Source organism: Oryctolagus cuniculus, chromosome 12, assembly GCF_964237555.1.
Source record: "Oryctolagus cuniculus chromosome 12, mOryCun1.1, whole genome shotgun sequence".
Taxonomy (NCBI): domain Eukaryota; kingdom Metazoa; phylum Chordata; class Mammalia; order Lagomorpha; family Leporidae; genus Oryctolagus; species Oryctolagus cuniculus.
Window position 1 is genome coordinate 40,699,094 of NC_091443.1, and position 25,926 is coordinate 40,725,019.

The 25,926-nt window shown below is 40.1% G+C and overlaps 1 protein-coding gene across 7 annotated transcripts in view; it reads left to right on the plus strand.

Moving 5' to 3' along the window:
• The window catches only part of BAZ1A (bromodomain adjacent to zinc finger domain 1A), a 101,998-nt gene that overhangs the window by 40,965 nt on the left and 35,107 nt on the right, over window positions 1-25,926 (plus strand). For all 7 annotated transcript variants that reach the window (XR_011380761.1, XR_011380762.1, XM_051822160.2 and 4 more), the window contains 8 exons: window positions 7,625-7,726; window positions 11,514-11,601; window positions 12,883-13,017; window positions 18,016-18,115; window positions 18,611-18,777; window positions 21,555-21,650; window positions 22,699-22,837; window positions 25,290-25,436. Coding sequence is in view for 5 of the 7 variants with exons in the window: in XM_051822160.2 (XP_051678120.2) it covers window positions 7,625-7,726; window positions 11,514-11,601; window positions 12,883-13,017; window positions 18,016-18,115; window positions 18,611-18,777; window positions 21,555-21,650; window positions 22,699-22,837; window positions 25,290-25,436 (974 nt within the window). In the remaining 2 variants the exon portion in view is untranslated. The remainder of the gene's footprint in view (window positions 1-7,624; window positions 7,727-11,513; window positions 11,602-12,882; window positions 13,018-18,015; window positions 18,116-18,610; window positions 18,778-21,554; window positions 21,651-22,698; window positions 22,838-25,289; window positions 25,437-25,926) is intronic.

Genomic DNA, 25,926 nt, shown 5'->3' on the forward strand with positions numbered 1-25,926 from the left:
ATTATAGTAATAAACAGAAAGAGTGTTATTAACTTATGAAAGTGCCTTTTGAAAATTTTAATCTGAGATACAAAACTAAACCTGGTCTTAAAGGATTAGGCATAGATTTTTGTATATAAAAGATATTTTTCAAAAGTGATATTTAAATATGATAAGCATATATCTGCAATTTTTTCATTTAAAAATGGTTTATTTGGGGCAGACATTGAGATGCCTACGTCCCATATCAGATCGCCTAATTCAAGTACTGACTAGTCTGTCTTTCTGATCCAGCTTCCATTCTTGTGCACTTCAGAGGCAGCAGATGATGGCCAAAGTACTTGGGTCCCTGCTACCCAAGTGGGAAACCTGGATGGAGTTCCTGGCTTCTGGCTTCAGCCTGGTCTAGCCCTGGCTGTTGTGGGCATGTGGGGAGTGAACCAGCAGGTGGTTGTGCTTGTATTTATCTGTCTGTTTCTCTATCTCTCTTCTCTCTTCTCTCTCTCTGACTCTGTTTTCCAAATAAGTGAAGCTTTTTAAACAGGTTTATTCCTGGGTGTTCAGTGCAGCTGTTAAGATACAGCTTGGGGGGCCGGCACCATGGCTCACTTGGTTAATCCTCCGCCTGCGGCGCCGGCATCCCATATGAGTGCTGGGTTCTAGTCCCAGTTGCTCCTCTTCCAGTCCAGCTCTCTGCTGTGGCACGGGAGGGCAGTGGAAGATGGCCCAAGTGCTTGGGCTCCTGCACCCGCATGGGAGACCAGGAAGAAGCACCTGGCTCCTGGCTTCAGATTGGCGTAGCGCCAGCCATAACAGCCATTTGGGGGGTGAATCAACAGAAGGAAGACCTTTCTTTCTCTCTCTCTCTCACTGTCTATAACTCTACCTGTCAAATAAAAAAATAAATAAATAAAAATAAAAAATATACTGTTTGGGACACCTGCATCCCGTATTAGGGAGCCTGGGTTCAAGTCCAGCTCTGTTTCCAATCTAGCTTCCTGCTAAAGTGCACCCTGGGTGGCAGCTGGTGATGACTCAAGTATTTACACCTCTGCTGCCTTATGTGGGAGACCAAGATTGAGTTCTCAATGCCTGGTTTTAGCCTGGCCTGGCCCTGGCTATTGCAGACATTTGTGGATGAACCAGTACATGAAATCTCTCTCTGGCTATGTGCCTTTCAAATAAATTAAAAAAAAAAAAAGTATAGCTTCATTCTGGGAAGTTTTTAGCCTAGTAGGTAAAACACCCACAATGGGGTATCTGAGTTGATTCTTAGCTCCAGCCCCAGCTCCAGCTCCAGGGGACCAAGCACTTGGCCATTTTCTGCTGTTTTCACAGGTAATTAGCAGGAAGCTAGATTGGAAGTGGAGTGGTTGTCACACAAACCAGCACCCATAAAGGGATGCTGGCATTATAGGTGGCAGCTTAACCCACTATGCCACACCACTGGCCCCCATATGTCTGCTTTCGATGATCTTTTCTTTTCTCTTAATGTGTGCTCTTCAAGAATTAATTCACTAATGTTATTTCTATAGCCGTCATTGTTCCTTTTCCCCAAAAGTTACTGACTCATTATAATTTGGCTGTCAGTAAGATGAATGGGGTCTGAAAATTATTTTTATATTTATTTATTCATTTGAGAGAGAGAGAGTGCTGTTGTCAACTGGTTACTCCCCAAATGCATGCAGTGGTCTGGGCTGGCTCCAGCCAAAGCTGGAAACCAGGAACTCAATCCAGGTCTCCCACGTATGTGGCAGGTACTCAATACCTGATCCATTACTGTTTCCTCCTAGGGTCTGCATTAGCAGAAGCTAAAATCAGCAGCACTCTGATATGGCATCTTAACTGCTGGACTAAACACCTGTCATTTTTAAAGGAGTCAGCTGAATTGATTTGATATTTGTAGTCCCATGTGTGAAAATTTATTGTGTGGAGCTGGCGCTGTTACATAGTGGGTTACAGCCCCAACCTACAGTGCTGGCATCCACATGGGTGCCACTTTGAGTCCCAGCTGCTCCACTTCCAATCCAGCTCCCTACTAATGTGCCTGGGAAAATAGTGGAGGATGGCCTGAGTCCTTGGGCCCCTGAACCCACGGAGCGGGTTGTGGGGGAGGGGGTAGAGCCAGAAGGATCTCCTAGCTCCTGGCTTCTGATTGGCTCAGCTCCGGCCATTGCTTTTTACCTCTTTCTCTTTACCTCTCTTTCTCTTTACCTCTTTCTGTAACTCCGTCTTTCAAATAAATAAAATAATTTTTTAAAAAAGAAAATTTAGTGTTTAAGAAAAATAAAGTTAGCATTTTAAATAAATCTTTAAAAATTACCATGAATAAGCCGGCGCCGTGGCTCAATAGGCTAATCCTCCACCTAGTGGCGCCGGCACACCGGGTTCTAGTCCTGGTCAGGGCACCGGATTCTGTCCCGGTTGCCCCTCTTCCAGGCCAGCTCTCTGCTATGGCCTGGGAGTGCAGTAGAGGACGGCCCAAGTGCTTGGGCCCTGCACCCCATGGGAGACCAGGAGAAGCACCTGGCTCCTGCCATTGGATCAGCGCAGTGCACCGGCTGCAGCGTGCCGGCTATGGCGGCAGTTGGAGGGTGAACCAATGGCAAAGGAAGACCTTTCTTTCTGTCTCTGTCTCTCTCGCTGTCCACTCTGCCTGTCAAAAAAAAAAAAAAAGAAAGAAAATTACCATGAATAACCATCTGTGCTAGAAAGCCTAATCCTTCAGTGGATTGTCATTGCAGAATTGTTGTAGTGAACATATCTTTATAATTTCCCCTAAAACAAACCTTTGTTGAAAATATAGGGATTTTTTTGTGTTGGTGTTTTCTCATTTCTGCTAAGATAATACTTACATAGAAAAATGTTTAGTTTTCACTTCTTTATACTACAACACTTCACAAATATCCTCATATAACTAGACATGTTGAAACATACATTTTTAAAATTAAAGATAATTTTGTTACAAATAGATACAGTGGTCCCTCATTATCTATGGGTATTTGGTTCTAGGAACCCCTACCCTACCTCATCCCCCAGATGCAGATGCTCAAGCTCCTTATATTAAATGATATGGTAGTTGCACATAACCTGGTATATGTTAAACCATCTGTGATTACTTGTAACACCTAATACCAGGAAATAGGTCATATACTGTATTGTTTACCGAATACAAGGAAAAAAAGTATAGATGTTCAGCACACATTTTCTTTCCCAAATATTTTTGTTACACTGTTGGATCTGATTCCATGGATGCAGAATCTACTAGTACAAAGGGCCAACTGTAACTGGAAAAGTGATCTTGTTTTCTTGGTGTAATATATGGTGTTAGCTTGTTATTGTAGAAATAAAATCAGGTCATCAGTTGTTGGCAATAAAATGATGAGTCACAGTCAAGATTGAGATTAGTAGATTCAACTTAATGCCTAACTGTTTAAACCTAGACTTTGGGTAGCAAGGGAGGGAAATGATTAAAATAAAGTCTTTTTTAATATTGCATTGTAGTTCTATCTTTTTGATGAATCCATATTTGTGAGAAATATTTTCTAAGAGCTAATGTTGTAGCACAATGGGTTAAGCTACCGCTTGTGATGCCATGGGATACCAGTTCGAGTGCTAGGGGCCCTGCCATTCATGTAGGAGACCAGTATGGCTCCTGGCTTCTGCCTTCCCAAACCTAGCTATTGTAGAGAGACAGAGAGAAAGGTCTTCCTTCTGTTGGTTCACTCCCCAAATGGCCACTACAGCCAGAGCTACGCCAATCCGAAGCCAGGAGCCAGGTGCTTAATCCCAGTCTCCCTAGGGGGTGCAGGGGCCCAAGCACTTGGGCCATCCTCCATTGCCTTCCCAGGCCACAGCAGAGAGCTGGACTGGGAGAGGAGCAACCAGGACTAGAACATGGCACCACCTCCCCCCGCCCCAAATATAGATAAATCTTTTTTTTTTTTTTAAACTTGGTGGTCTCCAATAATTACACTTTTGTGGAAAGAATAAATTATGATTTTGTTATATAGAGAATTTTGTGTGCTATAGCAAAATCCCAGTAAGAATATTTGCATTCAGGCAGGCACTGTAGAGCAGCAAGTTAAACCACTGCTTAGGATGCTGATATTTCATATCAGAATGCCTGAAATGATGTCTCTTCTATGCTTCCAATCCAGCATTCTGCTGACATGACTGGGAGGCAGCAGATGATGACCCAAGTACTTGGGGTCCTGCCATCTATGTGGGAGACCCAGATGGAGTTCTGGCTCTTCAGGCCCAGTTCTGGCTTAACTTCAGGGGCGTCTAGGGAATGAACCAGCAGATGCAAAATTTCTTTTTTCTTTCAAATAATTTTTAAAAGAAACTGAAAGAAGTGAGAATCTTTTTTAAAAAGAATATTTAACAGTGTTTAGAAAAATGATTTCTGTTTGTCTGGTCTTAACAGTGTGCCACAGATTTCAGGACATAGCAAAAAAAAAAAAAGGATACTTTTTTTAAAAGTTATTTGAGGGAAAGATGAGACAGAGACAAAACTCTTATCTGCTGGTTTCCTCCCCAAATGCCCACAATGGCAAGGATTTAACTTGGCCAAAGCCGAGAGTCAGGAACTCAACTCAGCTTTCCCATGTGGGTGGCAGGAACCCAATCACCTGAATCCTGATCACTGCCTGCCAGGGTCTCTGCATTAACAGGAAGCTTGAGTCCAGAGCTGGAGCTTGGCATCAGACCCAGGTACTCTGATGAGAGCTATTGGTATCTTTTTTTTTTTTTTTTTTTTTTAGGATCTATTTATTTATTTGAGAGAGTTACAGAGAGAGAGAGAGAGATCTTCCATCAGCTAATTCACTCCTCAATTGGCCACCATGGCCAGGGCCAGACCAAAGCCAGGAGCTTTATCCAGGTCTCCCATGGGGGTGGCAGGGGCCCAAGGACTTGTCATCTTCCAATGCTTTCCTAGGCACATCAGCAGGAAGCTAGGACAGAAGTGGAGCAGCTAGGACTCAAACCAGTGCTCATGTGGGATGCTGGCATTGCAGGCAGCAGTTTAGCCCACTGTGCCACAATGCCAGCCCTAGATATAGGTTTCTTAATTGCTTGGCTAAATACCCACCCTCAAAGATTGTTTTTTACACATAAAAACCTCCACATCTTATAAGTTTATATCCATTAAGATAAGGTCCATATACAAGTTTTCAGTACAATCAATTATACTCAGTCATTCCTTTATATATGTAAAGTGGCAATGATTAGTTGCTAAGTTGGCATCCATTCAGAAAGTAGTAAAATAAAAAGCCTTAATCATATCTCTTGCTCTTGAACTGCTGCTGATCTATTAAAATTCACTTTGATTTTCCTTCCCTTTATTTCAACAAATTGTTTCATTGAGACCTCCCATTTGTGCCTCTGTTTGAATACTTTGAGTTCTCTCTTCAATCTGTTCTCCTGGATCAGTGCTTTTCATAATGCAGATTATAGCTTCATGTAGCTTAGAGAAAGTAAAGCAATAATGAACTTAAGTGGAATAAAACATATTAGCACTCCAAATAATAAGGGTAAATGTTTAAATATATTATCCTGGTTTAAATGTATATTGAGTCTTATTACAAAGATGCTTGAGGCCGGCGCGGCTCAATAGGTTAATCCTCTGCCTGTGGCGCCGGCACACCGCGTTCTAGTTCCTGTCGGGGCACCGGATTCTGTCCCAGTTGCTCCTCTTCCAGGCCAGCTCTCTGCTGTGGCCAGGGAGTGCAGTGGAGGATGGCCCAAGTCCTTGGGCCCCGTACCCACATGGGAGACCAGGAGAAGTACCTGGCTCCTGACTTCGGATCAGCGCGGTGCGCCAGCCGCAGCACACCGGCCTCAGCGCACTGGCCGCGGCAGCTATTGCAGAGTGAACCAACAGCAAAAGGAAGACCTTTTTCTCTGTCTCTCTTTCTCACTGTCCACTCTGCCTGTCAAAAATAAATAGATAGATAGATAGATAGATAGATGCTTGAAAATGCTTGGCCCTTGGATTTCATGCTCTACTTTTATTTGTGTGACCAAGTCACATGTCCCTTTTGTGTCAAACCCCTCCCCTACCTTATATTGCTGTATTTTTATCACTTTGACCATATCTGCCACTCATCACCGGTGTTTCTCTTTATATCATTTTCTTCTCTGTAATCCTGCCTCCCTCTTACATCTTTTTTATTCATACAGGTGGTGGGGACTTAGAGGGTAATCATCTTTGTGCTGCCATCACTGCTGCTGAGTCCTTGTTGCCATCACTTCTCTGTAGCTTTCTCCCATCCAAGTAATCTTCTGAGACCTTCTGAGATCTGAGAAAATCAGGCATGTTTAGGGTGGTTTGGCCATAGATTCTCAGTAGCTTTCTAATTGGTATTTCTGTTTGCTTTCTTGCTTCATAGTCTAGGCAGCCAGAGCACTCCTTCTGCAGTGTAAGTTACATCATCATTATCCTATTATTCGGATCCGTTAGTGCTTTACTCTGAGTACACTGCAAAGCCTTTAATGATGCCCTGTAGTCTTGACCTGCTGCTGCCCTCTGACTGAATCGTCTCCTTACTCATTCTGCTTCTTATGCAAGCTACATGTTTTTACCTCGGGGCCTTTACAAGTTTCTCTCTCTCTCTCTCTCAGAGATTTATTTTTTTGTTTATTTGAAAGGCAGAGTTACAGAGAGGCAGAGAGAGAGAGACAGATCTTCATCCCCAGCTTCACTCCCAAGGTGGCCTCAATGGCCGGAACTATGCCGATCCAAAGCCAGGAGTCAGGAGCTTCTTCCAGGTCTCCCTTGTGGGTGCAGGGGCCCAAGAACTTGGACCATCCTCTACTGCTTTCCCAGACCATAGCAGAAAACAGGATTAGAAGTGGAGTGCCCAGGACTCAAACTGGCGCCCATATGGGATGCCAACACTGCAGGCTTTACCTGCTATGCCACAGCGCCGGCCCCTCTTTTCTCTGTTTAAACTCATTTGCTGAAGATTTTATCATGGATTGCTCCCTCTCTTTTTTATTTTTTAATTTTTTTTCCCATATCTGCTTAAATATCTTCTTCTTAGAAGATCTACCTGGCAGTTTCAGGGACTATTACCTATTTAAATAATAGCTCTCCCACCCTGTGTTTTTTTCTTTGTAGCACCTACCACCTATCCTGTTATGTATTTTTTCTTGATTTTATCTCCTTACTATGTTTCTGTTGTGTTGATAATGCAGTCACGTTTTCCAATATTATCTGCACTTCTTCACTGTGAATGAGTGAATATGCCCTGAAGGGAAGAAAAGGTGACCGGTTGCTAGGGGCAAGGATTGCATGTATAGCCTCTTTGCCAATTTGAAAACTGCATTATCTCTACTTTTGCTCTTGGATTATATAGCTATGAAGAAGAAAGTTTCAAAGCAAATCCAAGAATTTTTTTTTAAACAAATCTAACCTAAACTGTATATTCTGATTAATCATCTCTAGTTAACTTTATGCATCCAGGAAAAATTTACTGAATGAGTAATTAATTAAATAATTAAAATTGTGCTTGATATTGTTTTTGCTAATAAGATGGAATAGTATGGGAGAGGGAGCAGTAACTTAGAAAATAAGTTTCTGTTTAAGATCTCATATTTATACATCATTAACTGATTCATGTCTTTTCCCTCTTTTTAGGAAGAAAAAAGATGCACTTGATCCTTTATTATTCAAGTACAAGGTGCAGCCCACTAAAAAGGAATTATATGACTCTGCTATTGTTAAGGCAACACAAATCAGGTAAAACCCTGAGATAGTAATTTAAATCAGAATAATTATATGTTAGATAAAAAAGGTTTTATGTAGAGCAAGTGACTAGTAGTATAATGAATTGCATCTCTTTTTAAAGTAAATTTATATATACTTATAAATTGTTAAAATGGGTCTTAACGGACTCCTTGAGCCCTTTGTTTAGGGTATCTAATCCCAAATGATCTTTAGTCTAAAGAATTAAAAAGCATTCAATTTATGAAGTGCTTCTCATGAAATAACTCAGTTTTTAATGCTGAAAAAATTGATGATATTTTTAATATGTCACCTCTGTGGTGGTTTATTCATTAGATCAGTTTCTTCCTATTAAGAATGTTAAAAAGTGAGTATCTTTACAAACTCCTGTTAGAAGTCTATTTGGAGGAGAGAGAGGTAGTGAGCAGTTAATATTTAAAGGAACTGATTCTGGGTTACATAGATGTTTGGAAAAGTCATTTAATTATTTATTAATTGTCTGAAAATAAGTTGACATTATTAGCCACCTATCAGCTTGCCACCTAAGAGTCAATCCTACATCTCATTTATTTCAATTTTTACTTATTCTACCAACTCTTTTGCTCCATACGTGCCTTAAATGAATCCTGAGTTAGATAAATGGTTTTCTGCAGTTTTATTGAAGTGTGTGGTTTATCGCTTGATTAGTTGGTTTGAGGTAGGGAGTAAGATCTCTAGGACATTCTACATTTTACTATATTCCCAAGTTAATATTTATGGATTATTGAAACTTTTAATTTGTTTATTTTATGGTCTAATGAATAATATAGAAGTTGAGACTGCAAATAGTTTTCTTGATCACAGTTGAGTTTTCTCTCCTTTCCCTTCAGTTCAAGATATATTAGTTATATAATTAAATTTCCTGTTAAAATTTTTCATTTTTTGGAGTCAGCACTGTGGCGTAGTGGGTAAGGCCGCTGCCTGTGGTGCCAGCATCCCATATGGGCACAAGTTCAAGTCCTGGGTGCTCTATTTCTGATCCAGCTCTCTGCTAATGTGCCTTGGAATGCAGTGAAGGCTATTTCAAATTCCTGGGCCCCTGCACCCATGTAGGAGACCCTGAATAAGCTCTTGGCTCCTGGCTTCAGATCAGCCCAGCTCCAGCCACTGCGGTCATTTGGGGAGCAGACCAGCAGATAGATGCAAGACTTCTCTGTCTCTCTCCCTCTCTCTCTGTAACTCTGCCTCTCAAATAATCTTTAAAAAAAATTTTAAGTACTTGTTTATTTGAGATGAAGAAAAAGAGCGAGAGAGTGACCTACCTCACCCATTCACTGGTTCACTTTCTAGACATCTATAACATCTAGGACAAGACCAAATCAGAGTTGGGAGCCAGAAATTCAATCCAGGTCTTCAGTGTGGGTGACAGGAACCCAACCACTTGAGCCGTCACCACTACCTCCCAGGGTCTGCATTAGCAGAAAGTTGGAGTCAGGAGCTATCACAGGATACCAAACCCAGGCACTCTAATATGGAATGTGGCCATCTGAACTTGTCAACTGAACACCTAGTCTTTCCTACTAACTTTTTTATTTATAGCTTAAATATAAATATTCTGCTATAGATTGGTTAGTTTTGTTAACTCATTTTCTTCTTAATTGTAAGCCAAAGAATCATAAAATGAAAAAACTTTACTTGATAATTGAAGATTTAAAAGACTTCTTTTTGTTAACATCAAAGGATAGTACTCTTGCAGGTTAAGCTACCTTTATAAGCACCAGTTCAACTTGGTCCAACCCCAGCCATACAGCCATTTGGGAAGTGAATTAATAGATGGAATATATCCCTCTGTGTCTTTCAAATAAATAAATAAATCTTTCAAAATTTAAAAAAAAAAGGATATGGGAGAATAGGGGTTGGTGTTGTAGTGCAGTGAGTTAAGCTGCCACCTACAATGCTGCAGTCTCATTTGAGTGCTTTTTCAGCTGCTCCTTTCTGATCCAGCTCCCTGCTAATGCACCTGGGAAAGCAGCAAAAGATGGCCCAAGTACTTGGGCCTCTGCCACCCATGTGGAAGACCCGGATGGAGTTCCTGGCTCCTAGCTTTGGCCTGACCCAATCCCAGCCATTATGGCCATTTGAGGAGTGGACCAGTGGGTGGAAGATCTGTGTGTGTGTGTGTGTGTGTGTGTGTGTGTGTTTCTCATAACTTCCTCTTTCTCTGAAACTCTGACTTTCAAATAAAAATAAATAAATCTTAACAAAGTGATAATCCTTTTCTTTTAATAAAGAAATAGTAATAATCCTCTAATAAATAAGACTTGATATGCTAGAATAGCATTGATGAGAAGAACTTCCTATGGTAATGGAAATGTTAAATGTGTGCCATCCTTTATGATGGCAATAACCACCTGTTGCTACTGAGCACTTGAAATGGGGCTAGTAGGAATGAGGAACTGAATTTTTTATTTTATTTATTAGAACAAATATGATTAGTAGCTACCAACTAGGACAGTGCAGTCCTTTGGTACTAGTTACTTATTCAACAGTCAACAAGTAATTACATTTTCCTTGCTAGACTTCGTATGGTGCTTGAATATAGCAGTGAACCAGAGTCTTTCCTCTCATGGAACTTAAATTCTAGGAAAAGAATATGCATTTTGCAGACAACCACCACATAAAAAACTCCTGTATTATTTCTTCACTCCGAAGCTTTTAACTTGGTTTCTTCGTGAAAGTAATAGATTGAATTCACTTGAAGTACTTGTGTGTTTTATATTGTTTCTGTGGAGGTGTTGCTGTTATGGTGTATTTTGTTCTTATTTCGAAATAGAGGGCAACAGAGAATCAAAACATGTATATTTTAGAATTTTTGTTTTAATTCTCTTTAGTTTTTATCCCACTAATCTATTTGCTACCATATGAGATTTAAATATAAAATATTTTAAAATTTGATAAGGCCCTATGTTTAACCATGTTTAAAATATCCATTTGATTCTCTCTGTCTCTCTCTCTCACTGTCCACTCTGCCTGTAAAAAAAAAAAAAAAAGAAGCCATATACAATATGGATGAAAACATTGAGCCGGCGCCGTGGCTCAATAGGCTAATCCTCCACCTTGCGGCGCCGGCAAACCGGGTTCTAGTCCCGGTTGGGGCGCCGGATTCTGTCCCGGTTGCCCCTCTTCCAGGCCAGCTCTCTGCTATGGCCAGGGAGTGCAGTGGAGGATGGCCCAGGTGCTTGGGCCCTGCACCCCATGGGAGACCAGGAAAAGCACCTGGCTCCTGGCTCCTGCCAGGATCAGCGCGGTGCGCCGGCTGCAGCGGCGGCCATTGGAGGGTGAACCAGCGGCAAAGGAAGACCTATCTCTCTCTGTCTCTCTCTCTCACTGTCCACTCTGCCTGTCAAAAAAAAAAAAAAAAAAAAAAAAAAAAAAAAAAAATCCATTTGAAAGTTTGTATATATAATATTATATGATATCTCATAGTCTACTAATTTTAATTTTTGAAAGAATTTTAATGGTGATAATTTTAGGGGTGATTTGGTTTATTTTTCTTGCAGTTTAATTCCAAATGTCTCCTGAGCAACAAATGTATATTCTCTTTTTATAAAGGCTTTTTGTAATGGATCCACTCAAGTAGATCTTCCTATATAACTTCCTACAAAAATGCCTTTGTATAAAGTTTCTCATAACTTCTACATAAATAGGAAGATGAAATGTCCTTCATTTCTTGAACTTGAAATTCAAGTTATACATTTGCAAAGATTATGAAGTTTGGATTAAATTCACTGATGCTAACACTAATTCTTCTTTGTACTGGCAGCCGGAGGAAACACCTATTTTCTCGTGATAAGTTAAAGCTTTTTCTGAAGCAACACTGTGAGCCACAAGATGGAATCATTAAAATTAAGGTAATCAGAATAGTAAAAGTATTTGTTGGAAGAAAGAAAAGATGAGAAATGTGTAATGTTATACAGTTATAACATTGCAGAAATATATGTCAAAGATGGTTGAAATTTTTATCTATAGCTAACTTTTAGGATTTTTAAAAATATTTACAGGGGCTGGTGTTATGTCATAGCAGATAAAGCTGCCACCTGCGATGCCAAGCATCCCATATAGGCACCGGTTCAAGTCCCATCTGCTCCACTTCCCATCTAACTCCCTGCTAATGTGCCTGGGAAAGCTGTGGAGGATGGTCCAAGTACCTGGGTCTCTGCATCCACATGGGAGACCCAGAAGAAGCTCCTGGCTCCTGGCTTATTGTGGCCATCTGGAGAGTGAACCAGCAGATGAAAGATTTTTGTCTCACCTTCCCTCTCTGTAACTCTGACTTGCAAATAAAACTATTAGGGTAGTACAGTAGGTTCCTGATATTAAATATGTGGATTAATTATTTACATAGAAAATATTAGGCAAAATTCACCAAAGGCAAAATGGATTATTATATAAATATAGTTTTGAAGTAATTTTAAAATTCAGAGATCTGTTGCAACATTCTTGAGGTATTTTGTAGTGAAGCAATCTTTGAGTTTTGGTTTTCTTTGTGGTAAGGCTGATTAATTACATACAAAGTCTGGAAAAAGAATGAGTAAGCCAGCTAAAATGTATTTCACTATACAATTCTGTATGAAATTGTAATGTTTTGGGCCTAGTCTTTTTTCTTCCTTCCTCCCTCCCCCTCCCACCTCCCTCTCCTCTCCTCTCCTCTCCTCCCTCCCTCCCTCCCTCCCTCTCTCCTTCCTTCCCTCCCTCCCTCCCTCCTTCCTCCCCTCCCCTCCCCTCCCCTCCCCTCTCCTTCCTTTCTTCCTTCTTTTTTAAGATTCATTTATTTGAGAGGTAGAGTTACAGATAGAGGGAGAGACAGAGAGAAAGGACTTCCACTCTGGGTCTCCCATGTGAGTGCAGGGTCCCAAGTACTTAGGCCATCCTCTACTGTTTCCTTGGCCATAAGCAGAGGTAGATCAGAGAGGAGCAGCCCAAATGGGATCCCCACACTGCAGGCAGAGGCTTAGCCCACTATGCCACAGTGCTGGCCCCAACCTGGTCTTTAACAGCATTAATAGCGGTCATATGACACATCATAGCCTATCTGTATATGGTTTACTAATGTAAACCATACATTAGTATGTTACATACCATACATTAGTATGTTGTTATTATAACCTGTGTCTTTTCTTATTACTGTTAAGGCATCATCTCTTTTAACATATAAAATAGCAGAACAAGATTTTTCTTATTTCTTCCCTGATGATCCACCCACATTTATATTCAGTCCTGCTAACAGACGAAGAGGAAGGCCTCCCAAAAGAGTATCTGTTTGTCAGGTAAGTAAAGAAGAAATGAAATGAAAGTGACATTTAGCTGTTAATCAAACAGTATTCAGAATCAAGGGCAATGTTTGAATATCCTTACCCCATGAGGTAATGAGGAAGAAACTCATTACTTCAAACACACACACATACACGCATGCACAAATGTGTATGTGTGCTATATGTTGATAACTGCTCAGGAGTGAGGCTTGTAGAAGTGTCAGGTGTTAATTAGGCATGGCTGTGATGCCACAGGGATTTTATAACAAAGTGGAAGCAAGCAGATAAGCACTGACTAACATGTAAAGCAGGATGAAATGCAAGGAATAAGCTATGAAGTTGAAGTATAAAGAGCAATAACTTCTAACTGGAGGAAAGTATGTAATGCTTTAAGAGAGCGCTAATGCTCTAGACAAAATACAAGATTTCTAATGATGACGCAGAGTTGGGAAAGGTATCCGAGGCAGAAGACAGAACATGAACGAGGGTTTAAGGAGTCGGGATTTATTTATATGGCATCCGTGAGCAGTGTACTGTTTTATAACTGAATGTGAGTACATGGACAGATGTAATGGGAAAATGAAGCAGAAAGTGTATAGTTACTCTTGAGGCTCACTACTAAATATTTTGTACAATCAAATGATGCTAAGATTTTCTCCATAATAATTTCTAATTTGCTTCAATATTACTTGTCTTATATAGAGATTGAAAATAGACTTTAGCCATAAAGTGTTGACCTAAACCCAAGTAGGTAGCAGTATACTGATTCAGTATGTGAAATGAGAGACCTTAGAATGCAAAATAAATCTCCCTGAGGAAAACTCCTTATTGAATTTTAGAACAGAAAGAGAAAGGCAATATAGGTTAAATTAAAAGTTTAATTCTTTGCCTGCCTTCCTTCCTTTCTGTCTTTCTTCCTTCCTTTCTTTCTCTCTCTCTCTCCCTTTCTTTCTCTCTCTTTTTTCTTTTTTCTCTCTTTCTCTCTCTCTCTCTCTTTCTTTCTCTCTCTCCTTTCTTTCTTTCTTTCTCCCTTTCTTTCTTTCTCTCTCTCTTTCTTTCTCTCTTTCTCTTTCTCTCTCTTTTCTTTCTTTGTTTCTCTTTCTCTCTTTTTCTCTCTCTCTTTCTCTCTTTCTTTCTCTCTCTTTCTCTCTTTTCTTTCTTTCTCTCTCTCTTTCTCTCTCTCTCTCTCTTTCTTTCTCCCTTTCTTTCTTTCTCTTTTTCTTTCTTTCTCTCTTGCTCTTTCTCTTTCTCTCTTTGTTTCTCTCTTTTTCTTTCTTTCTCTCTCTTTCTTTCTCCCTTTCTTTCTCTCTTTCTTTCTCTCTTTGTTTCTTTCTCTCTTTTTCTTTCTCTCTTTCTCTCTCCTTTCTTTCTTTCTCTTTCTCCCTTTCTTTCTTTCTCTCTCTCTTTCTTTCTCTCTTTCTTTTTCTCTCTCTTTCTCTATCTCTCTTTCTCTATCTCTCTTTCTTTCTTTCTCTCTTTCTCTCTCTTTCTTTCTCTCTCTTTTCTTTCTTTCTTTCTCCCTTTCTTTCTCTCTCTTTTTCTTTCTTTATCTTTCTTTCTCTCTTGCTCTTTCTCTTTCTCTCTTTGTTTCTCTTTCTCTTTTTCTTTCTCTCTTTTTCTTTCTTTCTTTCTCTTTCTTTCTTTCTCTTTTTCTTTCTCCCTTTCTTTCTCTCTTTGTTTCTTTCTCTTTCTTTCTCTCTTTCTCTCTCTCTCTCTTTCTTTCTCTTCTTTCTTTCTCTTTCTCTTTCTTTGTTTCTCTCTTTCTCTCCCTCTTTCTTTCTCTCTCTCTTTCTTTCTCTCTTTCTTTCTCTCTCTCTTTCTTTCTCTCTTTCTTTCTTTTTTTCTTTCTTTCTTTCTTTCACAGATAGAGTTAGTGAGAGAGAGAGACAGAGAGAAAGGTCATCCCTCTGTTGGTTCATCCCCCAAATGGCCACTACGGCCAGTACTGCACCGATCTGAAGCCGGGAGCCAGGTGCTTCTTCCTGGTCTCCCATGTGGGTGCAGGGCCCAAACACTTGGGCCATCCTCCACTGCCTTCCCGGGCCACAGCAGAGAGCTGGACTGGAAGAGGAGCAACCGGGACTAGAACCGACGCCCATATGGGATGCCAGCGCTGCAGGCGGAGGATTAACCAAGTGAACCATGGCACCGGCCCCTCTTTGCCTACTTTCTAATTTATCTTCTTCACCTTTAACTATCAGAAACTTTCTTCCCTTGGGCTATTCCTATTTCCCAGTTCAGGGAGCAAGGACACTCTGAAAGTTTCTGGAATTGAGCAAACTAATAGCTAGATAAGGTTGTCTGAGTCAAAGGAAATTTGTCTTGAATCATTTTAATTTTTTTAAATTTATTTATTTATTTATTTGAAAGGCAAAGTTACAGAGAGAGGGAGAGACAGAGAAATATTTCATCTGCTGATTCACTCCCCAAATGGCCGCAATGGCCAGGGCTAGAGCAGCCCAAAGCCAGGAGCCCAGAGCTGCTTCTCGATCTCCCACATGTGTACAGGGGACCAAGCACTTGGGCTGTCCTCTGTTGCTCTTCCCAGGCCACTGGTAGGGAGCTGGATCCTAAGTGGAGCAGCCAGGATGAGAACTGGAGCCAATATGGTCTGCCAGCATTGCAGGTGGCAGCTTTACCCACTACGCCACAATGCCAGCCCCTGTTTGTTTGTTTTTTAAGGATTTATTAATTTGAAAGAGTTAGAGAAGGAGAGAGAGAGAGAGAGAGAGATTTCCATCCACTGGATCGCTCTCCAGATGACCACAACAGCTGAAGCAGGGCCATTCTGAAGCCAGGAGCCAGGAGCTTTTTCCAGGTCTTCCACGTGTGTGCAAGGGTCCAAGGACTTGAGCTATCTTCCGCTGCTTTCCTAGGCCTGTTAGTAGGGCCTGGATTGGAAGTGGAGCAGCTGTGTTTCAAACTGGTACCCACATGGGATGTTGGCAGCGCTTTTACTTGCTACGCCACATCAGCCATTTTTACTATATTATATGAAGCAGTTTATTATGTATATTATCTTTTTTAGCTCTCACCACAAGCCTTCAAAATGAGTACAATCTCATTTAACAGATGAAGAGGTAGACACAGAAAGTTTACTTTCTTGAAGTAACATAAAACTGGGATTTGAACCTGGTTTTAAAATTAGCTCCTTGTTCTTTTTGTCTTGCTTTAGTGATACAGGATGAGATTGATACTGTTATTCACTGAGGTAACTAAATTAGAATGATAAATTACCACTTTTATTTTCCAGTTCCAGTTCAATTATTATATCTTTTTTGGCTATTTTGAATATCTTTTGAAATTTCATCAAATACTGAGATTTGGAATACATTTACCCAGAACCTTGAGCTTCAGCTGTCATAAGCTTTCTCATGTTTCACTTACCTAAGATCTGACTTCTCTACTAATCTATGTAAATTCTGCGAAGGAACAGTGTCAGTATTGTTTATTACCATAATGAGTACTGGTATATACTAAGTACTGAGATACTCAAATGAATTATTTCTATATTACTATGTTTATAAAAATAAGAGATAATAAAAATATTATATTAAGCTGATTATAGACATTTTCACAAAAAAACAAGGTAAAAATAAAATTTTTACATTGAACATTGGTCACAAGAATTTGGGGGGTTATTATTTTAAAGGCAAGCAACAAAGAGGGAGACGGATCTTCCATTTTCTGGTTTATTCTCCAGATGGCTACAACTGCAGGATCTGGGCCAGTTGAAGCCAGAAGCCAGGGGCTTCATCTGGTTCTCCCACATGGTGGCAGGGACTCAAATACTTGAGCTATCATCTGCTGCTTCCCATACACATCAGTAGAGAGCTAGATGAGAAGCAGGGTAGCCTGCACGCAAACCAGCACTCCCATGTAGGATGTGAGTTAACAACTGGCTTAACTCAGTGCACCGCAGTGCCAGCCCCCAAAATGTTTCTGGCATGTCTTTTCTTTGCCTGTGGCACCAGCATCCCACATGGGCGCCAATTCGTGTCCCAGCTTCTCCTCTCCCAATCTAACTCTCAGCTAATGGTCTAGGAAAGCAGTGGAAGATGGCCCAAATGCTTGGGCCTCTGCACCCATGTGGGAGACATGGAGGAGGCTCCTGGCTCCTGGCTTTGGATCAGCTCAGCTCCAGTCGTTGTAGCTATTTAGGGAGTGAACCCAGTGGATGGAAGACGCCTCCCTCCCTCCCTTTCTCTCTCCCTCCCCCCTCCCTCTCTCTGTGTATAATTCTACCTCTCAAATAAGATTAAAAAAAAAAAAACTCATTTTAGTGACAGGCATATGGGGCAGTGGTTGAATTGCTGCTTGGAATGCCCTTCTCCCATATCAGAGTACCTGGTTTGAATCCTGGCTACTCTACTTCTGATCCAGTTTCCTTCTAATGTGTGTCCTTGGAGGCAGCAGATGATGGCTCAGGTTTTGGCTCCAGGTGAGTATTTGGGGAGTGAATCAGCAAATGGAATTCTCTCTCTCTCTCTCTCTTGGCTTTCAAATGAAATGAAAATTAAAAGAGGGGCCGGCGCTGTGGTGTAGCAGTTAAAGCCACCACCTGCAGTGCCAGCATCCTAGTGGGCACCCATTTGACTCCTGGCTGCCCCTCTTCCCTTCCAGCTCTCTGCTATGGCCTGGGAAAGCAGTAGAATGATGGCTCAAGTCCTTGGGCCGCTGCACCTGTGTAGGAGACCCAGAAGAAGCTTCTGGCTCCTGGCTTAGGATCAGCCCAGCTTTGGCTGTTGGGGCCATCTGGGGACTGAACCAGCAGATAGAAGACCTCTCTATCTTTCTCTCTGCTCTGCCTCTGCCTCTCTGTAACTCTGCCTTTCAATAAATAAATAAATCTTAAAAAAGAGGATAGTCTCCAATTTATGAAAATCAAAAGAAAAGTATTTTCAGTATAAAGAAGGTATCTTCCAATTTCTTTTGTATTTTAGACTTACTATACAGAGTATCAGTTTTCATAATGTGTTATCTTCAATTTTGGTTTCTTGGCTTGTTTTGTAGGAGGACAGTGTTGCTAATCAACAGAATATTGTAGGTTTTAGGAACAAAGCTACTAAGGAAAGAGACAAACTTTTGAAACAAGAAGAAATGAAGTCACTGGGTAAGTTTCAACATTCATTCCGAAAAGTGCTCAGTGACAAAAAAGGATATTTTTTCTGTGCCCAAGTGGTGCATTTTTATAAATAACATATTTCTGGTTTATTTTAGGAAGTATAAATATTTTTTTCCTTCACATAGTTATTGATACTTTTTTGGAATCCCTTGGAGGATCTTGTTAGAGATTCTCAGTAGGTCTAGGTCAGGGCTGAGATTCTGCATTTTTAATAAGGCAATGTCCTTGTGCTGGTTCTCAGACCACAGTTTGAGTATCTAAGCTTACATGGCAGGATATATTTGCTCCAGTTTTGTAATTTGATTTAAACTCTGCTAATTTGCTTTCCAGTTTTAATCACCTGCTAGGTCCTTTCAGGAATTTTGTGAGGTTCAATTAGTTTAATTTAATCTTAACTTACTTTAGGGATTCTTATTACAGCAAAAAAATGCCAAGTGCTGGTTTTTTGACTGCATAGAATTCTAAGTTTGACCTTCTCCACAGCTTTTGAAAAGGCCAAATTAAAAAGAGAAAAAGCGGATGCCCTAGAAGCAAAAAAAAAAGAAAAGGAAGATAAAGAGAAAAAAAGAGAAGAATTGAAGAAAATTGTCGAAGAAGAGAGACTAAAGAAAAAAGAAGAAAAAGAGAGACTTAAAATAGAAAGAGAAAAGGTATTCATTTGAGTATATTAGCTATGCCCACTACATACTAATATTACTTTACATGTTTAAATCGTGAAATTTCAATGTGTTTGCCACTTTCACTCACCTTTTTGAATGTATAGAACACTAAACAGTATTGCTAAAGAAAACTGATTTAAGTCAGTATATGTCTTGGTGCCTTTACTCCTCAGTTAAAACCGTTTCTTTATTTTTAAAAAAATTTTAAAAAGATTTATTCATTTAATTAAGTTAGAGAAGAAGAGAGACACACAGAAAGAGATCTTCAGTCTGCTGGCTCACTTCCTAAATAGCTATAATGGCCAGGTCTGGACTAGGCCAAAACCAGGAACCTGGAATGCCATCTGAGTCTCCCACATAGGGGGCAGGGACCCAGAACTCAGGTAGTCTTCCTCCACTCTCTTCCCAGGTATATTAGCAGGGAGCTGGATCGAAGTGGAGCAGCTGAGACTCAAACCAGCACCCAAATAGGATACTGGCTAGCCCCAAAACCTCTTTTAAACTACTACGAATTTTTTTCATTATTTAAACTTGCAAGTTTAGGAAAGATAATATATGTAATATTTCCAAAGATAAAATACATAGAAAAATACAACAAATTCTGTTACCAACAGTAATTAATAAAATGGTTAAGCAAATCTTTTATTTAGTTTTCAGTGGTAGATATCCCTTAGAGAATTCTGTTGTTGGTTTCCTCTATGTCAGTTTTTTCATAGGTTTTCTAGAATATTCATAAGTAGTCTTAGAGGCTCATGTTATACACTGTGTAACTTAAATTGCCTGTAGTTTCATTAATTATTTTAAAAATGCCATTGAAGTGGTAGTGTTGGAGGAATACAAGCTTGCACCAAAGAATGTAGATAGTAAAAACTCACTGATGATCTAATGGTAATACTTAGAGACAGAATTAACACTTTGATTAGTTTGATTCAGTTCTTTGTTCTGGGCTTAAAAAATGTAACATCCACTCTACAGTTTTATATACTTTTTTCATTTAACATTGTAACAACATTCCTTCATGTTATTAAATAATGTAAGTTGAATTTTTAGTGACTGCATTATCATCAGATAGCTATTAAGTGATTTATAATTTTTTGCTGATAAATAATTCTGTGTTCAAATTTCTAAATAAAGCCTTTCTGAGACCATATCCTTGGATAAATTTATAGAATTAGAATAATTGGTCAAAGGGTAAGATCATCTTAAAGACTTCTGTAAACATAATAGCTAAAAGTCTGCCAAATGTGTGTGTGTGTTTTGGTTTTGTTTTTTAAGATTTCATTTATTTATTTATTTGAAAGAGACATCTTCCATCCACTGGTTCACTCCCTAAATGCCTGTATTAAGCAGGGCTAGGCCACACAGAAGCCAGGAGCCCAGAACTCCATCCAGATCTCCCACTTGAGTGGCAGGGATTCAAGTACTTCAGCTATCATCTGTGCATTTGTTAAGATCAGAAGTGGAGGCACTCAGTTAGGGGATGTTGATATGAGATGAAAAATGCATGCAGCAGTTCAGCCTGCTGGGCCACAATGCCCACCCTCAAGGTGCTTATTTACACCTCTTAGCAGCAGTCAGTGAGGATACTCCTCTTACATCCTGCAACAATTTTGGGGAGAAAGACTTATTTCAGCAGACTACTCAAAACACAGTTAATAAGTTCTGTAACTTTCTTATTTTTATTTATTTATCTAAGAGGCAGAGTTACAGACAGTGAGAGAGAGAGAGAGAGATCTTCCATCTGTTACTCCACAAATGGCTGCAATGGCCAGAGGTGGGCCAATTTGAAGCCAGGAACCAGGAGCTTCTTCCGGGTCTCTCAGACAGGTGCAGGGGCCCAAGTGTGTGGGCTTTCTGGCTGTGTGTAGCTTTCCCAGGCTGCAGCAGAGAGTTGGATCAGAAGAGGGGCAGCCAGGACTAGCCATGTGGGATGCCGGTGCTGCAGGCAGAGGCTTAGTCTACTACACCACAGTGCCAGCCAAAAAAAAATTTATTATTTAGGAGTCGGAGAGAGATCCTCCATCTGCTGGTTCACTACCCAAGTAACTGCAACAGCCAGCCAAGTCAGACTGACTTTCTAGATTTTATAATAAGCACTTTTAATGAACACACATCTGTTTGCCTTTGGTATTCCAGATTACAAAGGAAGAGAGTAATACTAACATGTATTAAATATATTTTAAAATAAATAAGCACACTTATTGAAAAGTAACAGTGAGGGGCCGGTGCTGTGGCACAGCAGGTAAAGCCGCTGCCTGCAGTGCCAGCATCCCATATGGGCAGTGGTTCAAGTCCCAAATGCTCCATCCACTAGTTCACTCCCCAATTGGCCACAATGGCTGGAGCTGTGCCAATCTGAAGCCAGGAGCCAGGAGCTCTCTCTGTGTAACTCTGACTTTCAAATAAATAAATAAATCTTAAAAAAAGAAAATAACTAATATATTCCAAATGTAAGGGAAGGTTTCATTTTAAATACTCTAATATAATTACTTTGTCATAGTCCTACTGATTCAAAGTAGTAGAGCTGCTATTGGCAGAGTCAGATCACAGTAGTTTCAGGAGGTGCTGGGTAACAAGCATTTTTAATCTCTTAGGCATAAATTTGAAAAGTCCGCAGCATGGCTTAGTAACATGGATCCTAACCCAAGAGTTCCTGGTATAGTAGGTTTTGGGGGGGGTTCAAGTGTTTGTATTTCTGACAGGGTCTCGGGTGATGCTGATGCTGTTCTAAATATAACTTAAAAGAATTTTTAAATTTTTTTGGTCAGGAAAGAGAGAAATTACGTGAAGAAAAGCGAAAGTATATGGAATACTTGAAACAATGGAGTAAACCTAGAGAAGACATGGAATGCGATGATCTTAAGGTATAATAAGCATGTTATATGATGTTTGGTACACACATGTTTTATTTGCCCTATGTGACTTTGCTGATGAAACCTTTCTTTTATTTAGTAGCAACCTGTTTACATTTAACTGAGAGGAAATAGCCAGTTAAGCAAATGTTTATACTTAGAATTCCAAGGTAGCATTGTTAGTGTTTTATAACAAGCTTTGATAATGATTCTTAATTCTACAAACATAATTTGTCAATTTGTATGATCCTTGATAATCTAAACCTCCATAACCAGGCACACATTTTACTTGATCGCTAGTTAGGGATTCTGCCTATTTCCAGAAATGACTGAAGTATCCAAACCAAGCCCAATTATCTCATTTTATAAGATGCCATTTCTAAATTTATAGGTGGTGGATTAATTATGTTCTGTCATAAGAAAAAATTGCATTACAAATAATAATTGCACAGTTAATTTGACTTCAAAACCTAGGTTGAGATCCTCTTATACACTTCAACCTAAAGTTATATTCTTTTTTTAAAAAAAGAAAAAGTTATTTATTTGAGAGGCAGAATTACAGGCAGAGAGAGGGAGAGGCAGAGAGGTCTTCCATCCGCTGATTTCACTCTTCAAATGGCCACAATGGCTGGAACTGAGCTGATCTGAAGTCAGGAGCCAGGAACTTCTTCCAAGTCTCCCATGGGGGTGTAGGGGCTCAAGCACTTGAGCTGTTTTCCACTGCTTTAGCAGGGAGCTGGATCAGAAGTGGAGCAGCCAGAACTCAAACCGGTGCCCATATGGGATGCTGGTGCTGCAGGTGGAGACTTAACCTACTGCTTCACAGTGCTAGCTCCAAAGTTATATTAGTTTGAGGAGGAAAAATGTCCCTTTCTCCCAGTCCTTTTGGTAAAATTGAAATAAGTCTTAAGAGTTCCAAAAGTTATTGTGCTCAACATCTAAGGTAAGAATCACTAGTCTACATAGAATAGTTCTTACTAGATAAAGAATATATTGTGTCTACCATTTGAAATTTCCTGTACATGGTTTAAATAGTTACATAAATTACTTAACTTTGCAGGAACTTCCAGAACCAACTCCAGTGAAAACTAGGCTACCTCCAGAAATCTTCGGTGATGCTCTGATGGTTTTGGAGTTCCTTAATGCATTTGGGGAACTTTTTGATCTTCAGGATGAGTTTCCTGAGGGAGTAACCCTAGGCAAGTATTCTGGTTATCTGTTTCAGTGTTATAGTTCACCCTAAAATTGAATTGGTTGGTTAAAAAAAAAATTCTCTAAGGGGCTGGTGCTGTGGCACAGTGGGTTAAAGCCATGGCCTGCAGCACCAGCATCCCATGTGGGCAACAGTTCAAGTACTGGCTACTCCAGTTCTGATCCACCTCCCTGCTAATGTGCTTGGGAAAGCAGCAGAAGATGGCTTAAGTCCTCAGGCCTCTGCACGCACATGGGAAACAAGGAAGAAGCTCCTGGCTCCTGGCTTTGGCCTGACCCAGCCCCCATCATTGCGGCTATTTGGGACATGAACCAGCATATGAAAGATCTCTCTGTGTAACTCTTCCTTTCAAATAAATAAATCTTAAAAAAAAAAAAAAAAAAAAAAAAAAAAAAAAAAAAAAAAAAAAGCACACTCTCAAAGTTCTGCAGTGTCGTTGGTCTTAGCTGTCTGGCTCTCCATTTGGGTGACTAAGTGGTTGATAGTAACACAGCAGTTTGAGACTGCAATCCGTAGCATCACCTGGCCAGCTGTCAAGATGGCTTCTTCATGCATGCACATGTGACCAGAAGCAGAAACTGCCAGTCCTCTTAAAGGCTAGACCTAGAACTGGCCCTGCCTTACTGCTGCTGCACCCCATTGGTTAGGGCAGTTACAGTCCTCCTGGGATTCCTCCTGGAGGAATAGAATCCTTCAGTGGACGGTGTGGTATGTTGGTTTGCAGATGAGTTATTGCCTAACTGATTTGTAAGTCTGTTGTTATGTAAGGTTTTTTTTTTTTTTTTTTTTTTTTTTTTCAAGATTTATTTTATTTATGTGAAAGGCAGTCACAGAGAGAGGGGAAGAGAAAGAGAGATCTTCCATCCTCTGGTTCACTCCCCAAATGGCCACAATGGCCAGGACTGGCCCCAGACCAAAGCAAGGAGCCAGGAGCTTTATCCAGGTCTCCCACATGGGTGCAGGGGCAGGGACTTAGACCATCTGCTGCTGCTTCCTCAGGCACATTAGAGAACTAGATTGGAAGCAGAACAGCTGGAACTCAAATCAGCACCCATATGGGATGCTGGCATTATAGATGGCAGAATAACCTAAGTCACAACTCCAGCCCAATATATTAATATTTATAGTAGAATTTAATGAGGGATTTGCATCAAAGTTTGAATTTTTAGCTATTAAATAGAAAAATAATTTCCTTTAAAAAAAAAAAAAAGATACATTTATTTATTTGAAAAACAGAAAGCTTCCATCTGTTAATTCACTCCCCCAAATAGCCCAGAGTAAAGCCAGAGCCAGGGAAAACATGCCTCCCATTTAGGTGGCGGGGGCCCACGCACTTGGGCCATCTTCTGCTGCTTTCCCAGGTGCATTAGTAGGGAGCTGGTTTGGAAGTATTGTAACTGGGACTCAAACGGATGCTCATATGGGATGCCAGCATTGCAAGTAGCAGCTCATTCCACTGCACCACAGGGCCGGCCCCAAAAATAATTTTCTTATGATCCATGTAGAGACCCTCCAAAACAGAGTACATGTATTCTTTAGATGGGCTCTCAAACTGTTTATCCTTATGAGCTAGGTGAGGCAAGTTCATAGTGTCTTTTTTTTTTTTTAATATTTTATTTATTTGAGAGGTAGAGTTGCAGACAGTTAGAGGGAGAAACAGAGAGAAAGGTCTTTCATTCACTGGTTCACTCCCCAAATGGCCGCAATGGCCAGAGCTGCGCCGATCCAAAGCCAGGGTCAGCCAGTGCTTCCTCCCAGTCTCCCAAGCTGATGCAGAGGCCCAAGCACTTGGGCGATCTTCTACTGCTTTTCCAGGCCACAGCAGAAAGCTGGATCAGAAGAGGGGCAGCTGGGACCAGAACTGGTGCCCATATGGGATGCCGGTGCCGCTGGTAGAGGATTAACCTACTGTGCCAGGGCGCCGTCCCCAGCAAGTCATAGTGTCTTGCAGACCAGAAAGGTCTAAACAGTGCTGATGCAGGAGCTAAGGAAGAAATATGTATTTATCACTTGGACACGATGCTAGAATTAAAACCTAATGATGATAATTACCTCTCCTAGGCGCTATTGGATAAACAGTAATGTCCCATGTTATCCTCAAAAAATGAGAATAATACAAATAGTTGCATTATTACTCAAATTAGAATAAAATTAACATTTTTAAATTTATACCTCAATTTGAAATATAGATTGAATAGAGCATTGGTCTATTGGCTATTTTGGCTTTTTTGAATGCAGTGGCTTTGGCTTATGATGTTGTATTTTATTGGAATAATTTTGAAGTATTTTTTATCTTTGATTTCTTTCATAAATGAACACTTAATAAAATAGTTGTGAAGCTATTGTTAAGTTAAATGTTTGCTATTCTGGCAGGATTTTTTTTGGGGGGGGGGTGTATGAACAGAACTTTAAATTTTTTTTAAACATTTTGTTCACAGAAGTGTTAGAGGAAGCTCTTGTAGGAAATGACAGTGAAGGCCCACTATGTGAATTGCTTTTTTTCTTCCTGACTGCAATCTTCCAGGCGATAGCTGAAGAAGAAGAGGAAGTAGCCAAAGAGCAAATAACTGATGCTGACACCAAAGGTCAGAGTTCAACATTATTGCTGATTAAACAAATGTAGCTTTGTAATGAAACTGATTTATTAAGATTATTTTAAGATTAACTGGCTTTTATAGTTAGAAATAAAATTGTTCAGATTATCTGTTGCTGAGTGATATACTAACAACATTATTATCAGTTGTTTCATTAGAAAGTTTATTTTCATGTAATCTGCAACTTGGAGACATTTTCTACCAGTCTATATTGCTTTTATTCCTTTAGATGGTTCCTGTGATTTTAGGAGCATTATAGATCTCATTGATGAGGAGCAGTAAAGAGATTCTTCAGAATAGCCCTGATTTTTTTTTTTTTTTTTCTGTCTTACCCAACTTGGGGAAATGCTTTGAATACTCTAAAGTGAAAGTGCTGTTATTGATTTCATCTCAGATCTGACAGTTTTTAGAGCAGAGCTAAGAAAATTTTTTTATTTCACTAATTATTGTGAACTAGAAACTTTGCTGTTTAAATTCTGTA